The 21,153-nt window shown below is 38.5% G+C and overlaps 1 protein-coding gene across 1 annotated transcript in view; it reads right to left on the bottom strand.

Moving 5' to 3' along the window:
• Positions 1–21,153, bottom strand: part of PCNX2 (pecanex 2) — a 145,783-nt gene that overhangs the window by 42,590 nt on the left and 82,040 nt on the right. The window contains exons 22-23 of the mRNA XM_072331450.1: positions 12,369–12,478; positions 8,072–8,200 (exon numbers count right to left, since the gene is read on the bottom strand). Of these exons, the coding sequence (XP_072187551.1) occupies positions 8,072–8,200; positions 12,369–12,478 (239 nt within the window). The remainder of the gene's footprint in view (positions 1–8,071; positions 8,201–12,368; positions 12,479–21,153) is intronic.

Here is a 21,153-nt window from a genome sequence, read left to right on the forward strand (position 1 = left end):
GGAAGTGATGTCTTAAAAAGAAAGCCTACATCAGAAACATTAATTTTGATCATTATTAAGAAGTTCTCCATATTTACAGATTTCTCAGCATAAGATGCAGGACAACAAAACAGAAGCTAATCAAGTTGTTTCAGTGCCATCAGACTGGGAGCGAAGTATTAACGATACCAGACTGAAAAATAACAAAAATTTTACCACTGCAATCGCACAAAATCCAACGGGGATAAATTTTAAGTTTTTTTGTTTGTTTGTTTTTGTTTTTGTTTTTTTTATGTTTATTATTATTGCAAGAACTGTTGAGAAGGCTGATCATTTACAGCAGTCATTATGGTAGTCCCTATAGAACTCTTCAGACTGAAAAAGCCTCCCAGCACATAGAGACTACATGGTATTTTGAGAGCAAAAATTGCTAGTCAAAAGATAAAAAATATTTCTCTAGCATTCATCCAGTATTTATCTACTGCCAATTAGCATAGCTTCTGGGATGATTCTCAGTGGTGATGGTGATAGAATTCTGTATTTTGTATAATCTCAGAAAAAAATGAGAGAAATTTTACATTTTGCTCTTCTGAGCGCTCAGGCAATTTGGGTCCATTATATTCCCTAGCATATCAGGACACCACTGGGACTTGAGCAAAATTTAGCATGAATTACTCCCTGCTGCTATCGGTATAAAACTTGTACATCACTTACGTCTGAATGAACATCTCTGCAGCGTCAACTTCTCACCTATCTTTGCATCTTGACAAAAGTTGGATGAGTTAGCATTTTCTTGAATGGAAGTTCCGAGTTTACTGCTGCTAACTTCAGCCTACCCATAAATGTTTGATTCAGTTAAATCTAAAATAGGAGGTGATCTATGTTATAAAAGTGAGTAGGATGAACACTTGCTCAGAACTCACAGAAAATGCACTTGGACAGGCTCCCAATACTCAACATGACAGAAATTTCACAAGTTTATTTGATCTCATGTCATGGTTTTGTGCTGTCAGGGTAAACTGTTTAACCCTATTTGTACCCTCAGTTAATGATTCATACCGCACATGATGTCATGATGTAGAATATTGACAGCACAAAACCATGACATCTCACTAGATTTATATAACTTGGAAGCTAAGCATTAGAAGAACAGCTGATAAAAATTTAAAGTCACTGCACATCTATTTAAGCACTTAAAATATTACCTGCTTCCTAACTCTAATTTATGAGTCCATTCTCATCTTTCTCTTCATCCCTGCTGTTGTCTTCCTTTCTAAACATCTCTGGAAATCCTCTCCTATTGTGCTCATGATTTCTTCTCCTCTACAGGTCTGAATTCCTGCTTAAAAATGTCTTCTCAGATTTTCCACTGCATGCATTTTGCTTCTTTGCCCATCCCTTTCCCTTTTCATTTATCTCACTTGTGGTTTTGATCTCTGCTTGTGTTCCTGGCTGGCCTCAGCATGGATTCTTTCTCTGATGCCTCCTTCTGTCTTTTTTCTGTCCTCTTAAAATGATTCAATGAACTGGAGTTGTGAATGCATCTTTAACTCTGCAGGGAACTACAGAGCATTGAATCAGAATGCACTCCCAATTAATTATCACACATATGGCTCCTATTCAATTAGCCTCAATTTGTTTTATTGACTGCCACAGGCAAAATCTGAGAAGAGATGTTACCATTTAAAGAGATACCGTCAAACTGCAGGAGAACAGTTCTGAATTCTCTGTAGTCTCCCGAGTTTAAAAATCTTGACAACTCTGAAAACACTAATTTTAATACCAGTTCTATTCAGCTAAAGGCCTGTTTTTCTCCACCTGTTTTTTCCCAGATAGCTATGACTCCAACTGTGATGTCAAGCAATAAGGTGAGGCCTAGTTTGAAGAGGAAGTGTGCATACATCTGTGCTACAGCAAGTAGCCAAAAAGCTCAAGACACCAAGGGGGACGTGATTTCTAGCAGGGCTTCTAGGGTCTGAGGCTTTACCTGAAGCTGCACCTCAAAGCCCTGCAGACTCACTGAAGGGAATTAAAGACTCTCGTAGTAGTCCAGTGTTGCATGTACAAGTTCAGTGGCAGTGCTGATAGTGTGCAACGTGAAAATGTACACCATACAGGCACTAGAGCAGGCAGGAAAGAGGGAATGGTCTCTAGAAGACAATCGGCTGAACAAGTTTAATGAGTAGCACACAACTTCAGAGACTCGTGAAGAGCTAAATCTGAAGTACAGATAAAGTTATTCGAAAGTTCTGGTTTTCTCTGTTCTCTCCTGAGGTGCCAAAACCATCATCAGGCACACACCTGGAGAATGGGGCACAACCTCCCAAAGAGTAGTCCATACTCACTGTTTTGATAAAGGAACATTTCTTTTTTTCCAAAAAACATCTTTGCTAGGGAAATATTCCAGTTGTAAGGGAAGACTAACAAAGGAAAACCAGAAGCAATCTCTAATGTTTTCAGCTTTTGCATCACTGCCAGGTGGGGAGGACTGCTGCTGTCAACAGGGAAACCATACCCATGGGATCCCCTACTGCCAAACCAGGCTGAGCACTCGAGTATCTAAAATCCCTTTGAGGTCATCAGAAAATCTCAATAAAATCAACATGCCCCGTAAACAGGGAAGAGGCAACCTATTCTCATTTGAAGACAATGCACCAAAAATTTAAGCTAAAAGCTGTTCTTTTCATTGATTCTGTTTGTTTTGACTTGTAAGTCCTAGGCACTATTGACTGCCCATACTGGTTTAATCTACATGCTGAAATTTGCACTATTTTGCTGAGTTATAAACTAACTTAACACTCAATACAAGTCTGGAAAAGCCCACAGACACCTTGAAGAGCCAGTCACCAAAAGGGCTAACAGATACAACTGCGCAATAACTAATAACAAAGGAACTGTAGTCTCAGTACTGGGATACAGTGCTACTTTCTGATCAGCTTATAAAAACACCATAGAAACAGAAGCAGTCAAATATAAAAATTAGAAAAAAAAAAAAAAAAAAGAGAAGCAGTTAAGAAGAAACTAAGAAGATGGCAATGAACTGCAGAACTCATGGCTGGGCTTTCAAGCTGGTGGCTGGAAATATACAGAAAAGACTGAACTCTGAGAAAGGAGAATTGGCAGTGACAGAGTCAGAACGCAACATTTTTCAACCAATATTTGAGGAAATAAGCCAAACAGTACATCTGGGGGGAAAGGGTCCTCTGATGCTTTAGTCACACAATAATTGTTGACTTCTGAGGTTAATGTACCTTTCTTTAAAGTATTCATTATAAATCAATGTCCAAGACTACTGAACTATAAACATTTGCTGCAGTTGTTCTGTAAACATCACTACTACGGAGGTCTAAGAACATGTGAGAAATCAAACAACATAGCAAGGGGAAAAGAAAAGAAAAAAAAAAGGACCTTTTAGCTCCCAAGCAAGACCCACTGACAGTTATGGGTGAATGGCATTTTGTGTTTGGAGCAGAGCTTTTGGCAGCTGTACCAGATGAGCAGGCTCACAGGGAAACCAAATGCACGAGGGTATGTTAACAAAATAATAATTTGGAAGTGGAAGGCTTGTTATTTTATGGGAAAAGGGAAAGAAGCAGATGGGCACTTTTCACATCTCCTTTTCCCACACACGTGCACAATGTGAGGTCAATCCTGGTTATGCTCACATTGGGAGAACTCTCCCCACTCCACCTGCAGGCTGTGCACGATGGACAAATGATGTCAGACAGCAGGAAAAAAAAAGAAAATGGCAGCTGCGCTACATCTAAGACAGGGCAGGTTCTCCTTGCCCTCTATCGCCAGCTAAATGAACCTTATACAGGTGGCTGTTTGCCAGACCGCAATGAGTGAGCAACAACTTAGTGATGCACCTGGAGAAAAGAAAGACTTGCTCACATATTCTCAAACAGAGAGAGGCATCTGGTAATGCTGCTCTGAAGTAACTGGCAATTTAATCACAGCCTCTTCTGAGACACTAACTAATTTAGTTACACCAGACAGTAATTCACTAGAGACCCTTCAAAGCTAAAGCAAGCTGTGCCTTACCCAAAAGCAGCCACCAAACCAGATGACCAAGGAAGAATAGAGGCAGGAAAGAGCACATGAGAGGGGAAGAGAGGTTTGCAGGCAGTGAAAACCCCAGAGTGTTGGTGGCAACTCATTGTTTGTGGGGACAATTCACAGCTGCGGGGTCTGCTACGCATGATCTTGGGATTAGATCTGCTGGGGAATGAAAGTATACTTTCTGCTCTGTTCTGTTAGTTCCCATATCTGAGATACAAAGTCAGATAAGAGGGAGGACAAGAGAGAGACAAAGTAGTTAAGAAAGAAAGCAAAGCAGTGGAATGGAACAACAGCATTTCAACTAAAGCTACGCTTTAAAGTGCCTATACATTAAACAAGATTTACTGCTATTTCCTTTTCTCTCTCTGACATCTACAGCCTAATCGTTCCAACAGCTGTGAAAATAGTGAAATAGGACTCTTCAAACTGGGTAGCAGAACTCAGGCTGACAGCAGGACAAACCCAAACTCTTTTTAAAGAGAAAATTTCTCAGAGCTGGACTCCCATGGGACAACTGGCTCCTGAGTTCAGGCCATCTCACTGACTTTACACCCCTTTCTTTTCAACAACAGAGGCAGCAAAAGCTGTAAAAAATAGTGGTACGATAGGTCATTCTCTCCTAACCTCCCCTTCCTATTGCCTGATTTCTTTCTTCTAAAAACCACCCTTCCCTTCCTCCTGAGAAAGATCCCTGACCTCTGTGATGCATAGCTGTGCCAGGCTTCGCGCTGCAGTGAGCCCAGAAGCACACACTATAAACAACCAGCATATGTCAGCTCCGAGGAGGAACACCCATGCTCTGTGCACACGCTGCCAGAGCACAAACAGGCACAGCATGGCTCCTGAATCTAAGGAGCTTGCTAGGAATTTCACAGTTTGCTTACTGTCAAAGTGAACTTTTTCTTTTTCTTTTTCTTTTAACCCATTTGAGTTTTCTCCATCTCCCCAACAACATCTCCCAACAACACTTCAAGACACAGATAAAGAAGCTGCTCACTGCCCAAACAACTTGCCTAAGAGCCCATTTAATAACATGGAACTCTTTGCTTGTTAATGCCCAAAGCTTCAGGTTTGGATTCACTTTACAGAAAATGTACCCAATGCTTTTAATTCAGCTAATTTCACACTGTAGGCCCAAAGGAGATGAGAGAAAACGGAGAGCGCAATAATAGGTTTTGCTCAAGTGAAACAACAAAAGAATGCACTTTGATTGACAGCAGAGAAGTGTGCAAATACTGATAAACAGGAAAGATGCTCTATCAATGCAACCTTATTACTTGAAAGAGAAACAAAACCACCATATTTTAAGTTAGGACACGTAGGTTGCTTGCTAAAGTTGTTTTTGGCTACTGTAGTTAACAGGTTAAGTATAAAAATATAGCCACGAAATAACTATCTGTGTAATCTCGTATAAACATAAATGAGCTTTTGAGTAGCTAATATAAATATGATAATTTAATGTAGGCATCAACATGATAAGGAAGTGTTTCAAAATGAGTATGCAAAACAGGCAAAACAAAAAAGCTATATAAAGCACACTGAAAGGAGCTTTCCCCTGGGAAAAAGTCCTTGTCAACAGGTAATGAGTATAGAATTGCAAAAATAAATAAATAAATGAATGTCAGGGTTGCTTTGTCTATCCCAGACTCCACTGTACTGAACCTGTAACTGTCCAAGAATAATGCAAGCCAAATTTAGCAAAAATAACAGTCAATGCACTCAAAGAAACAACCTGCCTCTGTGTGTTGCGTTAGGTCTTACAGCACTGAAAACTCAGTGTGTGTGTGTCCTGCTCTAAAGCACTGCTGCCCAAAGAAAGGTCAGAGGAGGAGACAGAACAACCTTCCCTTCCAGTTCAAGTTCCTGAACCTATTTAACTCCACAGCTCTGAAAGAATCAAGTCAAGTCTGCTTTTGATTTTTTAGATACTGAAGGGTCAAGGTGGTAAGGCAATGCCAGTCTCACTTTATTCGATTATTTCAAGCATTTTGTAGGAAATCTCCCTACCCTAAATAAAATACTATTTCCTTTCCCTGTATTTTTCTGTCTTTTCATTGTGTCCCTTTAATGACCCTGGGATTTTTCAGTCCAGATGTCATTCACTTTGCTCAGTTCTTCACATGAGGAATGAAATACTGAAGTGTAAGTAAGGCAAAGGAGAGTCAGAACTGCTAGGGACAAAATAAACATCAATTTAGGAGGTGCATATGGTGGAATGCCACAGGTTCAGGCGAACATTTATTTCCCTTTGATGATTATCCTAGTGTTCTACAAAGCCACTTTCTATTTCTGAACAGTTTTCTTGAGGTAATGGTTGTGATTTTGTGTTTTAAGTGATAAGACCAAAAGATACGCTACAATTTTTAACAAACAACAAAGCACGCATTTTTTACAGCTTAATTTGAGCATTCACATTGAAAACGAAGCTGTAGTTGCTGCTCAGTTTGAAAAGACAAGCAGCAGCAGTTTAAAGCATTAAAAATGTCAAATTATTTGGACGTGGGGTCTTATTTTCAAAAATGATTAGCATCAGCTTCTTTTCTTCATCTGGTAGGAGTCGCTGATTGTCAGTGTCCCTAATTTAAGCATCAACCACCACCTTCTGGAATTCCTTTGAATATCTTCTGTTCATCTTGTCCCAAAAGCTTTAGACCAACTCAAAGCAAATTAAAATGTTCCCATCTATTTCCTTCTACATTAACCTACAGATACCACACTAATCTAACTACATGGAAGCGATACGCCTACAATTAATGAGTCCAATTCTCCAACCTGTACAGAGAAAAGAAGCCACGTGTCTTCAAAATGTTCTGGTTAAAACGCAGCAAATATTCAGTTCTCCACTTCCTACCATTCCAAATTTCTGTCCAAAATGTAAAGCTGTCTGTGGGATTAGCAGTAGCTTCCTGCCTTTCCAAGACTACCCTCAGTGAAATGAACTTGTTGACCCAGAAAAGGATGTGAGACAAAGAATTTTGTTAAGCAAGCTCAGCTTGCTCCAAAAGCTTTCCACAAATCTCATCATATTCAGAAGCTTTATTTAACTTGGCTTTGTCTCTGTAGTTTCTTTATAGAGGAGTACAAATTTGCTTACTAATGCAAGTAAGTATCAAAAAAAAAAAATAAAACTCTTAAGAAACTCATCAGATCCTTTCCTCTAAAAGATAGAGGAAGCTTTCACTGCCATTTCCAGTTCTGAATTCTGTCAAGGTGCTCAAATACAAGATGTGTGATAAAAGTACAACACTTCTCATTGGCACAACCAAATCCTACTTTGGCCAATACAGTTTTCACTTTATGCTTCCCACTGGTGTTCTGCAGCTGTCACTTTTACTCGGAGCCCAGTTACATGTTGGTCAGCATTCCTTCTGAAAACTACCTCCAGCTGAATAAGACCACTCTCTTTTATCTACTACTCTTGTTGGAAACTCTTCAATCCCAGTTACCAAGCACTCTGAAATCCTACAGGGTAAAAGGAGCAGCAGCTCATTATTCAATCTGTTCAATATTCTAAGCCTATGTCCTTGTGAAACTGCATGAATGACAGCTAAATTCTGACAACAACAACAAATTCTTATGTCAAACTCTAAGATCAGATGTAGCAAGTAATTACGATGCACACTCATCATCACTTCTCTATAAGAGTTACCTGCCACATCCCAACGGTAACATTTAATCAGGCCAGTATAAAATATATTAATGCAGTCTGACTTGTAGTGCCAAAGGCTTAACAGATTTAGTTGCTAACACTAGCTAGCAAGACAAAAAAGGCTGACAACTGGGAGCTTTGCCGTTGTTTTTTTTTCACAGCTTTGTTATTGTATGCCTGTAAAACAAATGCAACGTGACAGCTCATCTGTAGCCCACTAATAATTGTTTATATACATTTTCAGAAACAACAATATGAAATAGTAAAACATCAGAATCATGATTCAAAAGATTAACTCCTCATGGCCTACAACAGTTTATGGAGTATCTTTGGAAAGAAAAGTACAGAAATAAAATGAATGAGAGCAAAAAATAGTCTTACTTGTAGTTTTTCTCCCAGAACTTGATCGGTCTTGCGTATGATGCAATAAAGATGACACTACCAAGAAATGGGCTCAGTGGAGTAGAAAAGACTGAAGTGGCCAGAGTTTGGAAAAAAAGCATGGCAGAGTCTGAAAAGTGCAAGTTAAGGTAACACAAATTATTTAGTCATACTTTCAAACCATTTCTGAGGCAACTCTTACAACCATTTTTGCCTTTTTATTGCTTGTCTTATCCAAAGAGGTGGAGGGAGAAGAAAGGAAGGCAGGCAGTGCCAAATTGCCAATTACCAGCATGTATTCCATGTCTTTTCAATACTGCATAGTTGCAATGGACGTGACAGGTTTGAACAGAGTACGGTATTAGCAGGGTGACTCGGTCTAACCTCTGCCCGAGGATAGATCCTGATTGTAGCTAGAGCAGCACCTTTTTGTATCTACCAAATGTATCTCCTACAACACAAAGTGATTCTTGACAGTGTGACGGAAAGGGTTTAAAACACACAAAGCCAAAAAAAAAAATATTTCTATGGAAATTCTTAGTTCTCTGCATTGGAATCATCCTACCAGGGAGGCTAACATTTCATTTGGTGACTTTTTGCTTATTCTGAAATTAGCTAGCATGTGAAGAAACAACTACGCCTATACAATCCAACTTGTTGGCTCAAAAGCACACTTTCAGGTTAGTTCTTATTGTCAATTTAAAACGTCATGCTGATTTAAAAGTTAAAAGAATGTTCTGCATGTCATGCTTTTGGAAATACGTTCAGAATGAGAGGAGGAGAACAGAGGAATAGAAAATACCATACAAACACTATAATGAATGCAGAAATCCATGGCTTACTTTAAATTCTTATATGAAATCTCAGGAAAAAAGTTTCCGAGTTGGTGTAAGGGACAAGCTGTTGTTCTTTATGCTTCCATTGGAAGAAATGTACTAAATATAGAAGCCACAGAAAAAGAAGCAACCATAAGGTACAGCAATCAAGTGCATCTCATTGTAAAATTCGAGTCAAATTGCTCACCACAGCCTTTTTGTTCTAGTAATGTGTCCTCCACAGTCTAAGTCTTTACAGTAAACAGCTTTAAACATCTAGCACCACTTGCAATATTTCCATTAAAAGGCTAATCAGCCACGCTTTCAAAGCAATTTAGCAAATATCTGTTTGTAGATTTTGCAAAAGATCTCTCTCAAATCCCTCAAATATATTAAAAGAAAGTGGTCCTGAATGGTGTCTTTGTGCATTAGTGAACTTGCAAAATAAGCTGCCCTTAAGAGTCTAAGGTTCAAAAAGTGACAGAGAGCACAGAGTAGGACACAAGTACACCACAAAAGTTAAACTGTCACATTACCCTGTAGTCATAGCCGGCACTGACTGCAAAAGATGAACAAGTATTTACAAGTGTCAAATAAGGGAAGAAGGCATGGGAGCTGAAGAGACAAAAAAGAGCAAGGAGAACAGATAAGGACAGTAAATCAAGTTTCCTACAGAGAGTTCTGATGTCATTATTGATTTAAAAATTGCCACTTTCATGAGTTAAGACATTTAGGACTCTTCTGTGAACTGTTTGCGTTAAAGACATAAGCAGTAGCAACAGTTTTATTTTTGCTGAAAGACATAATGCTCTACTACATACAAGTCAAAAGCTATTTCCCATTTGACTTGTGAAGAGTGGTTTTAGTAAAGTGTTTCACATATGTAAATGTGTCATGAAAACAAGTGACAGCACCAGAAATACTTACCTAGAGCGGATATGTACAGTAATATACAGTTACATATACATTTGATGTATCTGGCATATACATATAAAACTGTCAAAAATCTACAGCCGTTCTTTTTTGCTCTGCATCTCAAGTGAGTCTGCCTGTGTGCCATCTTTGTTACATTATACAGAGCAGAAGCAGAATTTGTTTCTTTGCAAATAATGGCCACCTTGGAAAGAAAATCCAGACTCAAACTTTGAGAAGCTTAAACAAAAAACTGTTCAGAGTGAAATAAAGCATTCTATTTGAGGATTCAATGTTATTTAAAAGTTTGCTTGAGTTCAAATGAGCTTCAAAACAAGTAAATGAAAGGTTTATGTTTTAAAAATCTTGCATCCTTCAATACAAAACCTTCAATACAAAACTATGTAGTAAATCCAGTCCACATCCTCCGATGCCCCAAACCCACATACTCCGAGCCAAGACATTTGGTCACTTCCAGGCATGAGATCACTTCTTAGGGGGTAGAAGAACCAATATTCAAAGGGCATTCTTTTCTGCTGCCAGAGCTGTAATCCTGACGCACTGAAGGCAAAAGCACTTAAAAGCAGAAAAATCTAAACTACAAATCCATTCTTTCAAAATCTCACCGTTCGTTTTTTAAAGGTAAAAACCTGCTTAGACTACAAACTAGACTGACTTTCTCAATGTGATGACGACTTAAAAGAAATGAGCACAATCTCATTTCACCCATTTAAACACAGGGAAATGAAGTAGCAGATCTCTCCTCCAGAGAGGGGTATCTTGTTTGTGGAAGTGATCTGGGCAATTAAGAGCCACAAATATTTAACTCTGCAAAGAAAAGGCAGGTTTAGTGCCTCTGCAAACTGTAATATGTATTCATTAGTACTGTCTGCAGGGTTATGGTAACAATAAATAAAAATACTGTGCAAAAAAGGCAGAGTAATTGCTGTTGTGGGAATAGTAACTTGAGCATTAAATCAGTATCTACACTGCAACATTGCCTTGAAATACAGATGCACATTTACGAAGGACATTATTAATATAAATAATAGAAAGCTAATATATTTCACTTTGGTAATAAGTGTGTAAATAATCCCAATTCTGATATTTCACTGCTTTCCATTTTGCAAAGCTTAATTGGCACTTATATGAAGACTGAAGTTATCATGTGCAAAAATGTATGTGATCGAAGATGAACTCACTGAAATATAATCTTAGTCCTCAGATGTTTCACTAAATAACTATGTGCTTCCCTGCAATTCATACCTATAACAGTGATGAAAATAACCTTTTTGTTGTGAAATTTCCTTGTAACTTGCTACAAATCATTCAAAATGTTCTGATTAGTAACAATTTTTAATACTGTCTTTCATTTGTAAATAGTCAATTTAAAGCTTTCCTTCTGGGAGTTATTCTGCCTTCACTTCCATCTGTCAAAGACTCCCATTTATACTTCCTATCTATAAACACATACATAGTTAATCAATGCAGCACAAGATTAAGGATACCGCAGCAAATAACAGAGGGGAAAAACCACTCAAGAAGGGGGGAAAAAAAATCACTTGAGGGAAAAAAAACATTCTCTACAGGATAAAAGGTCAAAGAATTAAATGTATGTACCTAATAAACAGTACACGGTTAACTCTTTAGCAGATCTGAACTAAAACCACTCAACTCTTTTTCACCGCTTCAATTGGAAGGGAAGGAAGAAATGAAAAGTTAGTCTCCGAAAATGCTTGGCATGCCAATAAAGTTAAATGTGATAAGTGTTTTATTTCATTACCTTTTTCCTGCATTAAATCGAGTTCCGAACTGAATCAGACTTTAAAGTGAAACACTTTTGTTCAAAAAGTCCTCTCTATTTTTAAATCCCTGCAGGCATTCGGAGGCCATTAAACTCTGTGCTTTAACTCTCCGTATTCACAAAGAAAATGTTCATAGCCCTGGAATGGGCACTGAGACAGTTTCTGAAGGACTGTTTTAGCGTTGATGAATGTATTTATAAAACAGAATGGAAATGTCAATGAGAAATACTTCCCGGTTCCACAATGAAAAGTGTGCTCAGAAATATTAAAATACAGTTGCTTTTGAAACAGGAAAAAATAAAATAAAATCAGGTCAGCTGCAACAGACTGACTCACTGACATGAATTCGTATCTGAGATACTAACTAGAAGCAACTGAGAAAGTGAGTAGAATCTTTAGAGCTCCGTCAGCAAAATACCCAGCGCTTCACAAAACTGGCTCCTGCATACATAAAAGCTGGAGGTATCATCAGCCAAACTGTTTCTTTCCAAAAGCATCAGAACTCACTGCTAACGACTGTGGATATGTGACTGGGTGAGAAGTGGGAAGGCATAAATAAAGCAGCCTGCATCGGAATTCAGTTTCCCCCCCATTTCAGATCCTACTTAGTAAAGAAACAGAGAAAGCCATATTTCCCTTGCATTGCTGTAAACATTTTCACATTTTAAAATACCTGGAAACTTCGCACTTTGTTCCAACACTGCATATAAATTATACACATGAAAAGGAATTCAAGAATAAAGAAAAATCACTTTATAAAGGATATGAGGTATTGCAAAGAGCTGAGCAAACACATGGAACGACGACCCCCAGGCAATCTGCCAGGGTGCGATGTATGTCATGATGAACTGCAACTTTTGCAGTAGGTCCCACAGCTGGAAAACAAACAAACAAACACGTTACAGGCACTGAGGTAGTTTTAAGTGACACATCTTTTACAACTGTCCACTGGAATGAATGTGAGGTAGCTTCTATCGTATTATTATCTTTCACCGGCATTAAGGTGCAACTTCAATATGGGATGAAAGCATATTTTTCTTTCAAAACTCACATACAATGATGTACATTCTTAAGCATCACTTACAGATTACCTTTCTGCAAAAACTTCCAGGTACTTAAGAGGAACTTATGAACAGGTTGAGGGTAGACTTTCATGCAATCCAGTGGTGACAGAACAAGGGGGAGTGGTTTTAAACTAAAAAGGGGAGAAATAGATGAGATTTTAGGGGGACATTTTTTCCCTCAGAGGGTGGTAAGGCACTGGAATAGGTTGCTCAGAGAAGCTGTGGATTCTTCATCCCTGCAGGTGATCAAGGCCATGTTGGATGGGGCCCTGGGCAGCCTGAGCTGGTGGGCAGCAGCTCTGCCCATGGCACAGTGTTGGTACCGGATGAGCTTCAAATTTCCTTCCATCCCAAGCCATATGATGATTTTAGTAGGAAAAAAGGTTCTGCTTTTTGCTGCATATTACACACTGCTGGTTAGACAGTTGAAAATTACAGGAAAAGCGAGCCCAGGATAAAACAGATACTGAAAAAAAGCGGAAGCAAAAAGTATAGCACATGGCTCTGCACATGGAAACCAGTCATATTTCTCACAAGCACAGCACTGTTATCTGTTGAAGCTATGGGAGATGCCATCTCTATGTGAGCATACACTTGATTATTAACCATGAATCACAGCTGCATTTTCAATATCAAATCATTCTACCTTTAACATGTTGCACGAACATGAATTTTTACTGTCGCACAGAACAAGCTGGAAAACACACCAAATTTGTTTTTCCTTTCTGTAAAATATGCCTGGTGCTGCAACAAGCAGTTTCCGATTCAAGGATGATGTGTAATGATCTCCTGGAATATGTTATTCTTTTCTGCCAGTTCTCTTGGCATCAGGCCAGAATAGATCTTTTGTCTTGCCTGCACAGGGCCATCAGATTCAGACTGCACTGTGGGTTACTGACACATTGTCAGGAAGATTAGAGCTCAACAGGCACACAAGTTGAGAACTGAACCAGGAGCGCATGCAATATCTCATGCTCATGTAGAAAATATACACTGAATTTCCTATCATAAATCTATTAACTGAGTTAATGAAAAACAAGACATTGTCAATATCCTGAAAGACACTGAGAATATGTCAAAACCACTGCATTAAATGCTTCCAGGCAACGCTCCCAAGCACTGGTACTGTATATACACATCTTTAAATTCTTAGGAAGGTCCCTAACAAGGTTGTGGTCTGGCCCAGCCAGCACTCTTCCAAGCAAATCCAAAGCATTGTTTGGAGGAAAAACCCTTCATGGCCCACATCCAGTTGGCTGCTCCATTTTTGTGCCTGCATACAGGTTGGGAGATCCGACTAGCATGGACACAAGCTTCCCCATGACTTCTGCCTCTGCGGCAGAACACGATCTTACACACACACTTCATTCACTAGTACGTTGACAACCAAAAAGAACGCACCTTCACTGGCTAACTCATTTCATCTGTCCCTAAGCTTCCAGCCCCAAGGTAACATTGACCACCTGAATCCACTTCAGCAAATACAAGATGTTTCCTTGAGCTTCTCTATGAATTCACTTCTAAATAAACGCAAGTCAATTGGGAGGGTGGTACAAAATGATTAATAGCCTTAAAACGTTTTGGTCTCTGTGCCATGAAATGATCACAGAAGCTGCTGCTGTGTCATGCACACTTCAATTTTAACTGATAACCCTTCCGCTTGAGATGAAAGAAGTGCTACTCATGCATTCTGTTATGCTTTGACATGACTTAAGTAGGTACAATATGCAAAATACAGCTTATGTCAACGTTGCACAGGCAAAGTATTACAGACCAATGAATCTCTAATAAAAAAAAAGAAAAAGGTGTACAATCTCTTCAGTGTTTAGCCTGGTTATTCCTGCTTTGTTTATGAGAAATTCACATCTTGTCAAATTTATTTTTTCTCAGAAGTTCTACATGTGATTTGAAAACGATGATATTAAGTAAAGCAGGCAAGTAAAACTGCACTGAAATTAGAAATGGCTTCTTTTATTTGAACCCTGTTTTACAGGCTGGGAGATTGCTTCATCTCACTTAATTTTTATTCATCTGAAACATCTGACTGAGCAGCCAGGGGAAAAATTGTATCTGTTAAAATTTAAAAGAAGGGCTGAAAAAGCTAATGACTCACAATCGAAACCTCAAAGAATTCAAAACTGCTGCAGCACCATCCAGTACAGTTTTGCCTGTTACAGATTGAAATCAGAAAGCCATAAATTACGCTGGCTGCACTCAAGGCTCAGGGTTCATCAGAAGGTTTTCAAACCTCAAATAAAATTCAGGTTTTGCATTTGCTAGGAAATCAAATACAGGAAGAGACCCTTCTGGCTTTTTGCTCCATTACATCATTTTCACCATTCTTCAGTCTTTACACATTCTTGCAAAATAGGCCACGGAACCTAAGATCCCCATTGCTTATAGCAAGTCCCACTACCACTACATTCAATACTGCTTGAACTTGCTGCTGTTTCTTTCAACAGTTGCCTCTCAGCTAGTGTTTCTACATGGAGTTGTCTTTCATTTGCTAGAACACATGCAAGAACACCGTACTGAATCTCGCTTAGTTTTTGAGAGCTTTGTGATACTGCACCTAAAGGTCTAGAAATGTGTAATTTTCAAGCTCCTGTTTTCATGAAGAGTTGTCAAGTACCTCTGTGACTCTTAAGTCATCTCTTCCAGGGCACATTTTACATAACACCATAAGAGAAACCTGTCATTATCATTTTACATATCTAAATATACCTATTAAGGTGATCTCATCTTGCAACTCTAACACAGACTTTAAGAAGAGGTCTTGTTTACATTTTGTTTGTTTGTTTTGCTAGAAGCATGTGCAAAAATACTGTTTTATCCATTTTACTATACACTTCATTCTGTACCTGACACAGGAACTCCAAGGATTTGTAAAATACTATTGCCTAACCCATGGAAATACTGAAGTGCTAAAATTCATCTGCATAAACACAAGGGATTTGATCATTAGAGGGACATCCTCTTATTTCAAGTACAACTATATTTCAGTCTTCGGTAATCATGAGACAGCAGTACAGAAGAAAACATTAAACATCGTTTTAAATTGTCAGAACCAAGTAGGATTAGACAGGATTAGGAAAGCCAAACCCATCTGAAGTTGAATCTGGCAAGGAAAGAGAAGGGCAACAGGAAGGTATATAAGCAGCAAAAGAAAGAGAGAAAGCAGAGGACCCAGTGAAGGACAGGTTACTCAGTGTCTTCTTTCCTTTGGTCTTTACCAGGAAGATTTCAGGACCCAATCTTCCCAAACCTGGGGGAAAGTATGGAGAACTGAAGTTACTGTCAGCAATGATGAACTGATTTAGGAGGTATTTAAAACAAGTGGATAAAAACAGTTCCATGGGATTTGATGGGATACATGCACAAGTAATGAGAGAAACAGATGATGCCACTGTGAGGCCACACTTCAGTATCCTTGAAAAGTTTTAGCAATCAAAGAGAGGTGGTTCTGAGGGCTGAAATAAATCTAAGACCACACTTTTCTTGAAGAATGGCAGGGAGGCTAGATCCCTGAGAGTGCAATGGAGCAAATACTACAGGAAACCAATCCCAAACATGCAAAGGACAAGATCAGGTACATTCAGCATGTATTTACAAAGAGGAAACCATACTCAAACAATATGATAGCCTACTACAATGAAATTACCAGCTCAGCAGATGAAAGGAAAGCATCAGACAGTGTTTATCCTAACTTCAGTACAATTTTTGACACCATTCTCCTAACGTAGGGGCTAGAAAAAAGGACAACGTGATCAGAAGCGAAGTCCAGCTGGAGGCCAATCATGTTGTACTGGAGTATCCCAGAGGACAACAACAGAGCCAGTACCGTTTGGCATCTTAATTAATGACCTGAATGATAGAGCAGTAGGTTTGTTGATGGTCTGGGGAGACTTCACTGCTGTGTTCCAGCACTTGAAAGGAGCTTATAAGCAGGAAGGGGACAGATTTTTTACATAGTCTGATTGTGATAGGACAATGGGAATGGCTTTAAACTAGAAGAGGAAGGATTTAGGTTAGAACTTAAGAAGAAATAGTTTACTCAGAGGGTGGTGAGAATCTGGAGCAGGTTACCAGGAGAAGCTGTGGATGCCCCATCTCCGAGGGCATTCAAGGCCAGGATCCTAAGCAGCCTTTGCCCATGGCAACTTTGCCCATGGCAGGGCAAACTAGATGATCATTAAGGTTCCCTTCAAACTAAGTCATTCTACAATTCTATGATACAAAACTAGGAGGAGTGTCTGATCCCCCAGATGGTGGCCCCACCATGCAGAAGGATATCAACAGACTGACAAGAGCTTCATGAAGTTCAAAACAAGGAACTGCAACATCCTGCACCTGGGGAACAATACCAGCAAAGGCTGGAGACCAGCCAGCTGGAAAGCAGCATTACTTGAACAACACAGGGATTAGTGTTGTTAGCTGGTTGAGGGAGGTGACCCTTTCGCCCTCTTTTCAGCATTGGAGTGCTGTGATCAATTCCGGGCTCCCCAGACTGGGTTGATTCCAGTAAAGAGGCACAAAGATGATTAAGGGATTGGAGAATCTGACACATGAAAACAGGCTGAGAGAGCTGGGACTGATTAGCCTTGAGAAAATAATGATCACTGTGCAGGGTTTTACAATGTGTATAAAAAACCTGATGGTAGGGACAAAGAAAGTAGAGTCAGACTGTTCTCAGAGATGCTCGGTGACAGGACCAATAGGCAGCAGGTACAGAGTGAGGTACAAGAACTTGTCTGAACACATGAAGACTTTCCAGTGCAAAGATGGCTGTATGTTGGAACAGGTTGTCAAGAAAGATTATGGTATCTCCATCCTTGAAGATATTCAGAACTCATCCAGACACAGCTCTGAGCAACCTACTGTAGCTGAATTTGCTTTAAGGAGGTGAATCGGACAAGACAAATTTCAGAGATGTTGTCTACTGTGATTCTGTAAAACACAAAATTTATTCTCAGTAATATGTTGTCCTGAATAAGGATAATTAATTGCTCTTGATGGATGTGAAGTATACTTTTAAACAGTGCTAGATACAAAGGGGGAATTTTCCCATCTAGATTGAAAATTATTTAGAAAAATCCGTGCTTACCTTTTCCTGCCTTCATAACAACTTCCTTAAATAAGTTTAAATGTAATTTTTTTTCTTGAAACCTTTATATCCTAGATTAGAATGACCTACCAATGACAATTTTTAGAACAGATCTTCAGTATTTTCTACAGTTGACAAAGCAAGAAAATTATACATTAAGGTACAGTGTTCTCCTGCTCCTAGATACCTTTACTCAAGTGACAGTTTTGCACAGCAAACAGTTTTAAGTCTTTGATAATCAGTTTAAATTATTAGTACACTCAGCAAATTTAAACTTCTGCTTTCCCACTGCTGTCAAGTAAAATGCAGAACACACATCTTTTCTTATATTTGTTTTATGTGGGCACGCATTTTATCATCTTAACTGTCCTTTTAACATCAGGCTGTTCTGATGTCTCTAGAAAATGCTCATACATATATCAGTATTCTATGTATCTATAGCAAAACAAGGGCAGGATATATTGTGCAAATCTGGTTATTCTTAACCAAATAAAGTAATATAAAAATGGGCAATGATCTGAAATTAATTCATATGAAAAAAGACTTAGGGAGGCTGAAACACCTCTAAAATGTGGTCTTTTTCCTAATCTATGATGTCTCAATAATGCATAGAGATTAACAATTGAATTCAGAAGATACTGAAGGTGAGGGAGATTATGAAAAGTTATCAGCTTTTGGCAGCCCGTCTGTCTATCTAGCATCTGTTAGGACTCCACATGGGAAGACTCCTTGGCAATACCAGAACTAAATAATGCATAAACATGAAACTTTTCTTGAATTTTGCTGTGTTTTTTTGTGGTTTTTTTCTTTCTTTTTTCTATTTTAAGTATATGCACGTATTGGTTTTAAACAAAAATACCTGCTGTATACACACAGCTACATTCTTTAAGCGCAAAACAAAAACAAAAGATTATAAACATGCAGAAAGCAATGATACTCCTCCACTTTGAAAAATTATTTCCTTGTATTCCTGTTGAGATTCCTGAGAATCTGAACCTTGAATTCCATTCTTCAGGTAGTGAGGGATATATTGACTTTTTAACATTAATCTAATTCCAGTTAATTGTTAGCTCTTAGCATTGAGAGTAAATTCTAGTACCTACTAATACTTTTATTTTTCTTGATTTGTATTTATGTGTATAAAAACAATTAGTATTATTAAGAGTGAAATGTTTTAAATATGTACGTGTTTATGGATACAAAATTCAGCTTGGGTGAAATAGTTTTATTGTTCTTTGTGGCTTTGCTTTGCAGATTGCTGACTTTCTAGTTTTATTTAATGTCATTTGAAACTCTTTATACCTATTAAATCCTACGAAATAAGATTTACTAGAAATATTAAAGCTTTTTAATGCTTGCATCCTAACTCATAACATTCTTGTGGTGTATTAGAACATTACTGTGAAAGTACAATGCTTTCCATGCTGTGTTTATTTGCTTCTGCTTACTGATATTTGAATCCTTGATACTGTGGAATTTCAAGATCATTGTCTAAAGCAACATATATGAGAGGACCAAAATATATCCAAATCTTTTAGGAATGTATTTATGAAACACAGCGTTCACTGCATAGACGGTGTACAAAACCAGGATGTTTTAAACAACTAATGAAACAAACCTATGAGACCTTGCATTTTAAGTTAAAAGTTAACCACCACACATAAGGGTGATGTTGATTATGACTATATGATGATAAAACATAACAGTCCTGGATACGCTTATGGCAGAGGCAGCTCCTTCCAACATTGTCAGCTGACAATGAGAGCTCAGGGAGGAAGACTCTGGTACTATAAAAAATTACCTCCACGTTTCCTGAGATGAGCAAAACTGAGAAAATCAGAACTAATTAGTTTAATTTGCAGAGAGCAGGACACATGAAATAAATCAGCTGGAAAACGCCCAGATTAGGCCTTGTCAGTGAAGACTTCCCCTTAAGAGGCCAAGACTGCATCATCTTCCCAGAAATCTCCTTTACTGAAAGCAGACAAAAAAACGTACAAAGTTGTGTGTTGAACCACATACTCAAGATTTCTCTTTCAATGTCTATACCAACAAGCACAGCACATATCTCTAAGAGCACAAATGCACACAAGCATTGGCCTCATCAGGCAGTGAGACAGAATGAACCAGGGGGCAGGTGTACACCTTCCTGCAACTGAGTGTATCTGTCCTAATCTAGAGGAAAAATACATACACACACACACACGCACAGAGAAAATGACATCTGGGAGTAGCATCAGGAGTGAAGGCTGACAAAGAGGACAGTGACAGAAGGCTGAATGAAAAATCAATTATAGCACTACACCGTATTAAAACAAAACACAAACTGTACAATGCTCAAGAGATTTAAGGATGCTACAGAAAATACTGTTGGGCTTATCCTGTCAAATATCAGGTGTAGCCATGGGTACTTTACTCAGCAGAAACTGTCTTAATGGGGTTTATATACCAAATATCAAAAGTTGAGGAAACAGCTGTGAGCTAAGAAGGTAAGCGGACTAAGACACTGGATTTCAATATGCATAAATGGCAAGAAATGGATTAAAAGATAAATTAATGACTTAATGTCAGAAGCTTTGAAGTGAAGCACCAAACAGAGTAGGATGGAAAATCAGAGGGGAATGGAAAAAGAGTGAGGCTTTTGACTTTAAGTAGCACTCACACTAATCCACCAGGACATGCAGAGTAACCAAGAGCTCATGGCCACAAAGGCAATAAAATAAGCAATAGGTTAATTGCTTAATAAAACACCAATGTGGTCAATGCATTTGGTAGCGTCTTCTCATAAAATGTATGAAAAAAAAGATGACATGCAGGATCTCTTCCTTGTCCAAAGAATTGTGCTGTAGATACGGAACTCATACAAAGTTAAGCCTGATCTGCACATGCCTGGCACGTTGCTACAAGCTGTATCAAGCTGTCCTAGCTGGACTTACTTTGTTATTAACTTAATCAGTCATAAATTTGTAACATCAGATTTTATGACACGAAGAAGTATACTAAAAAAAGTTCTTATGAAGTACAAAGTGAAAAAAAAAATAAATAGATTACTTATTAACTGGAAAATGTATTCTGGGAAAGAAGTAGAAATATTAGACAGGGAAATTGTATTCTTAAGCAAGCTCAGCAGGGGTTAAGTGTACTTAGGCAAATGAATTCAGCGTTAATGAAGGCAAACTTAACAAGCTCTGCTTCTTTGATTATTTTGCCTTATGCATGAAGACAAATTCAGAACCCTCAGAGGATAGGATCATCAGAAAACACAAGGTGATTTCATATTTTAGTATTGCTAATTAGTTCATCCACACACACAAATTAAGAGACCATTACTCTGCCTGCCAGTAACATACATGACACTGAAAGAGATATGAAGGTGTCTTCC

This window comes from Excalfactoria chinensis, chromosome 3, assembly GCF_039878825.1.
Source record: "Excalfactoria chinensis isolate bCotChi1 chromosome 3, bCotChi1.hap2, whole genome shotgun sequence".
Taxonomy (NCBI): Eukaryota; Metazoa; Chordata; class Aves; order Galliformes; family Phasianidae; genus Excalfactoria; species Excalfactoria chinensis.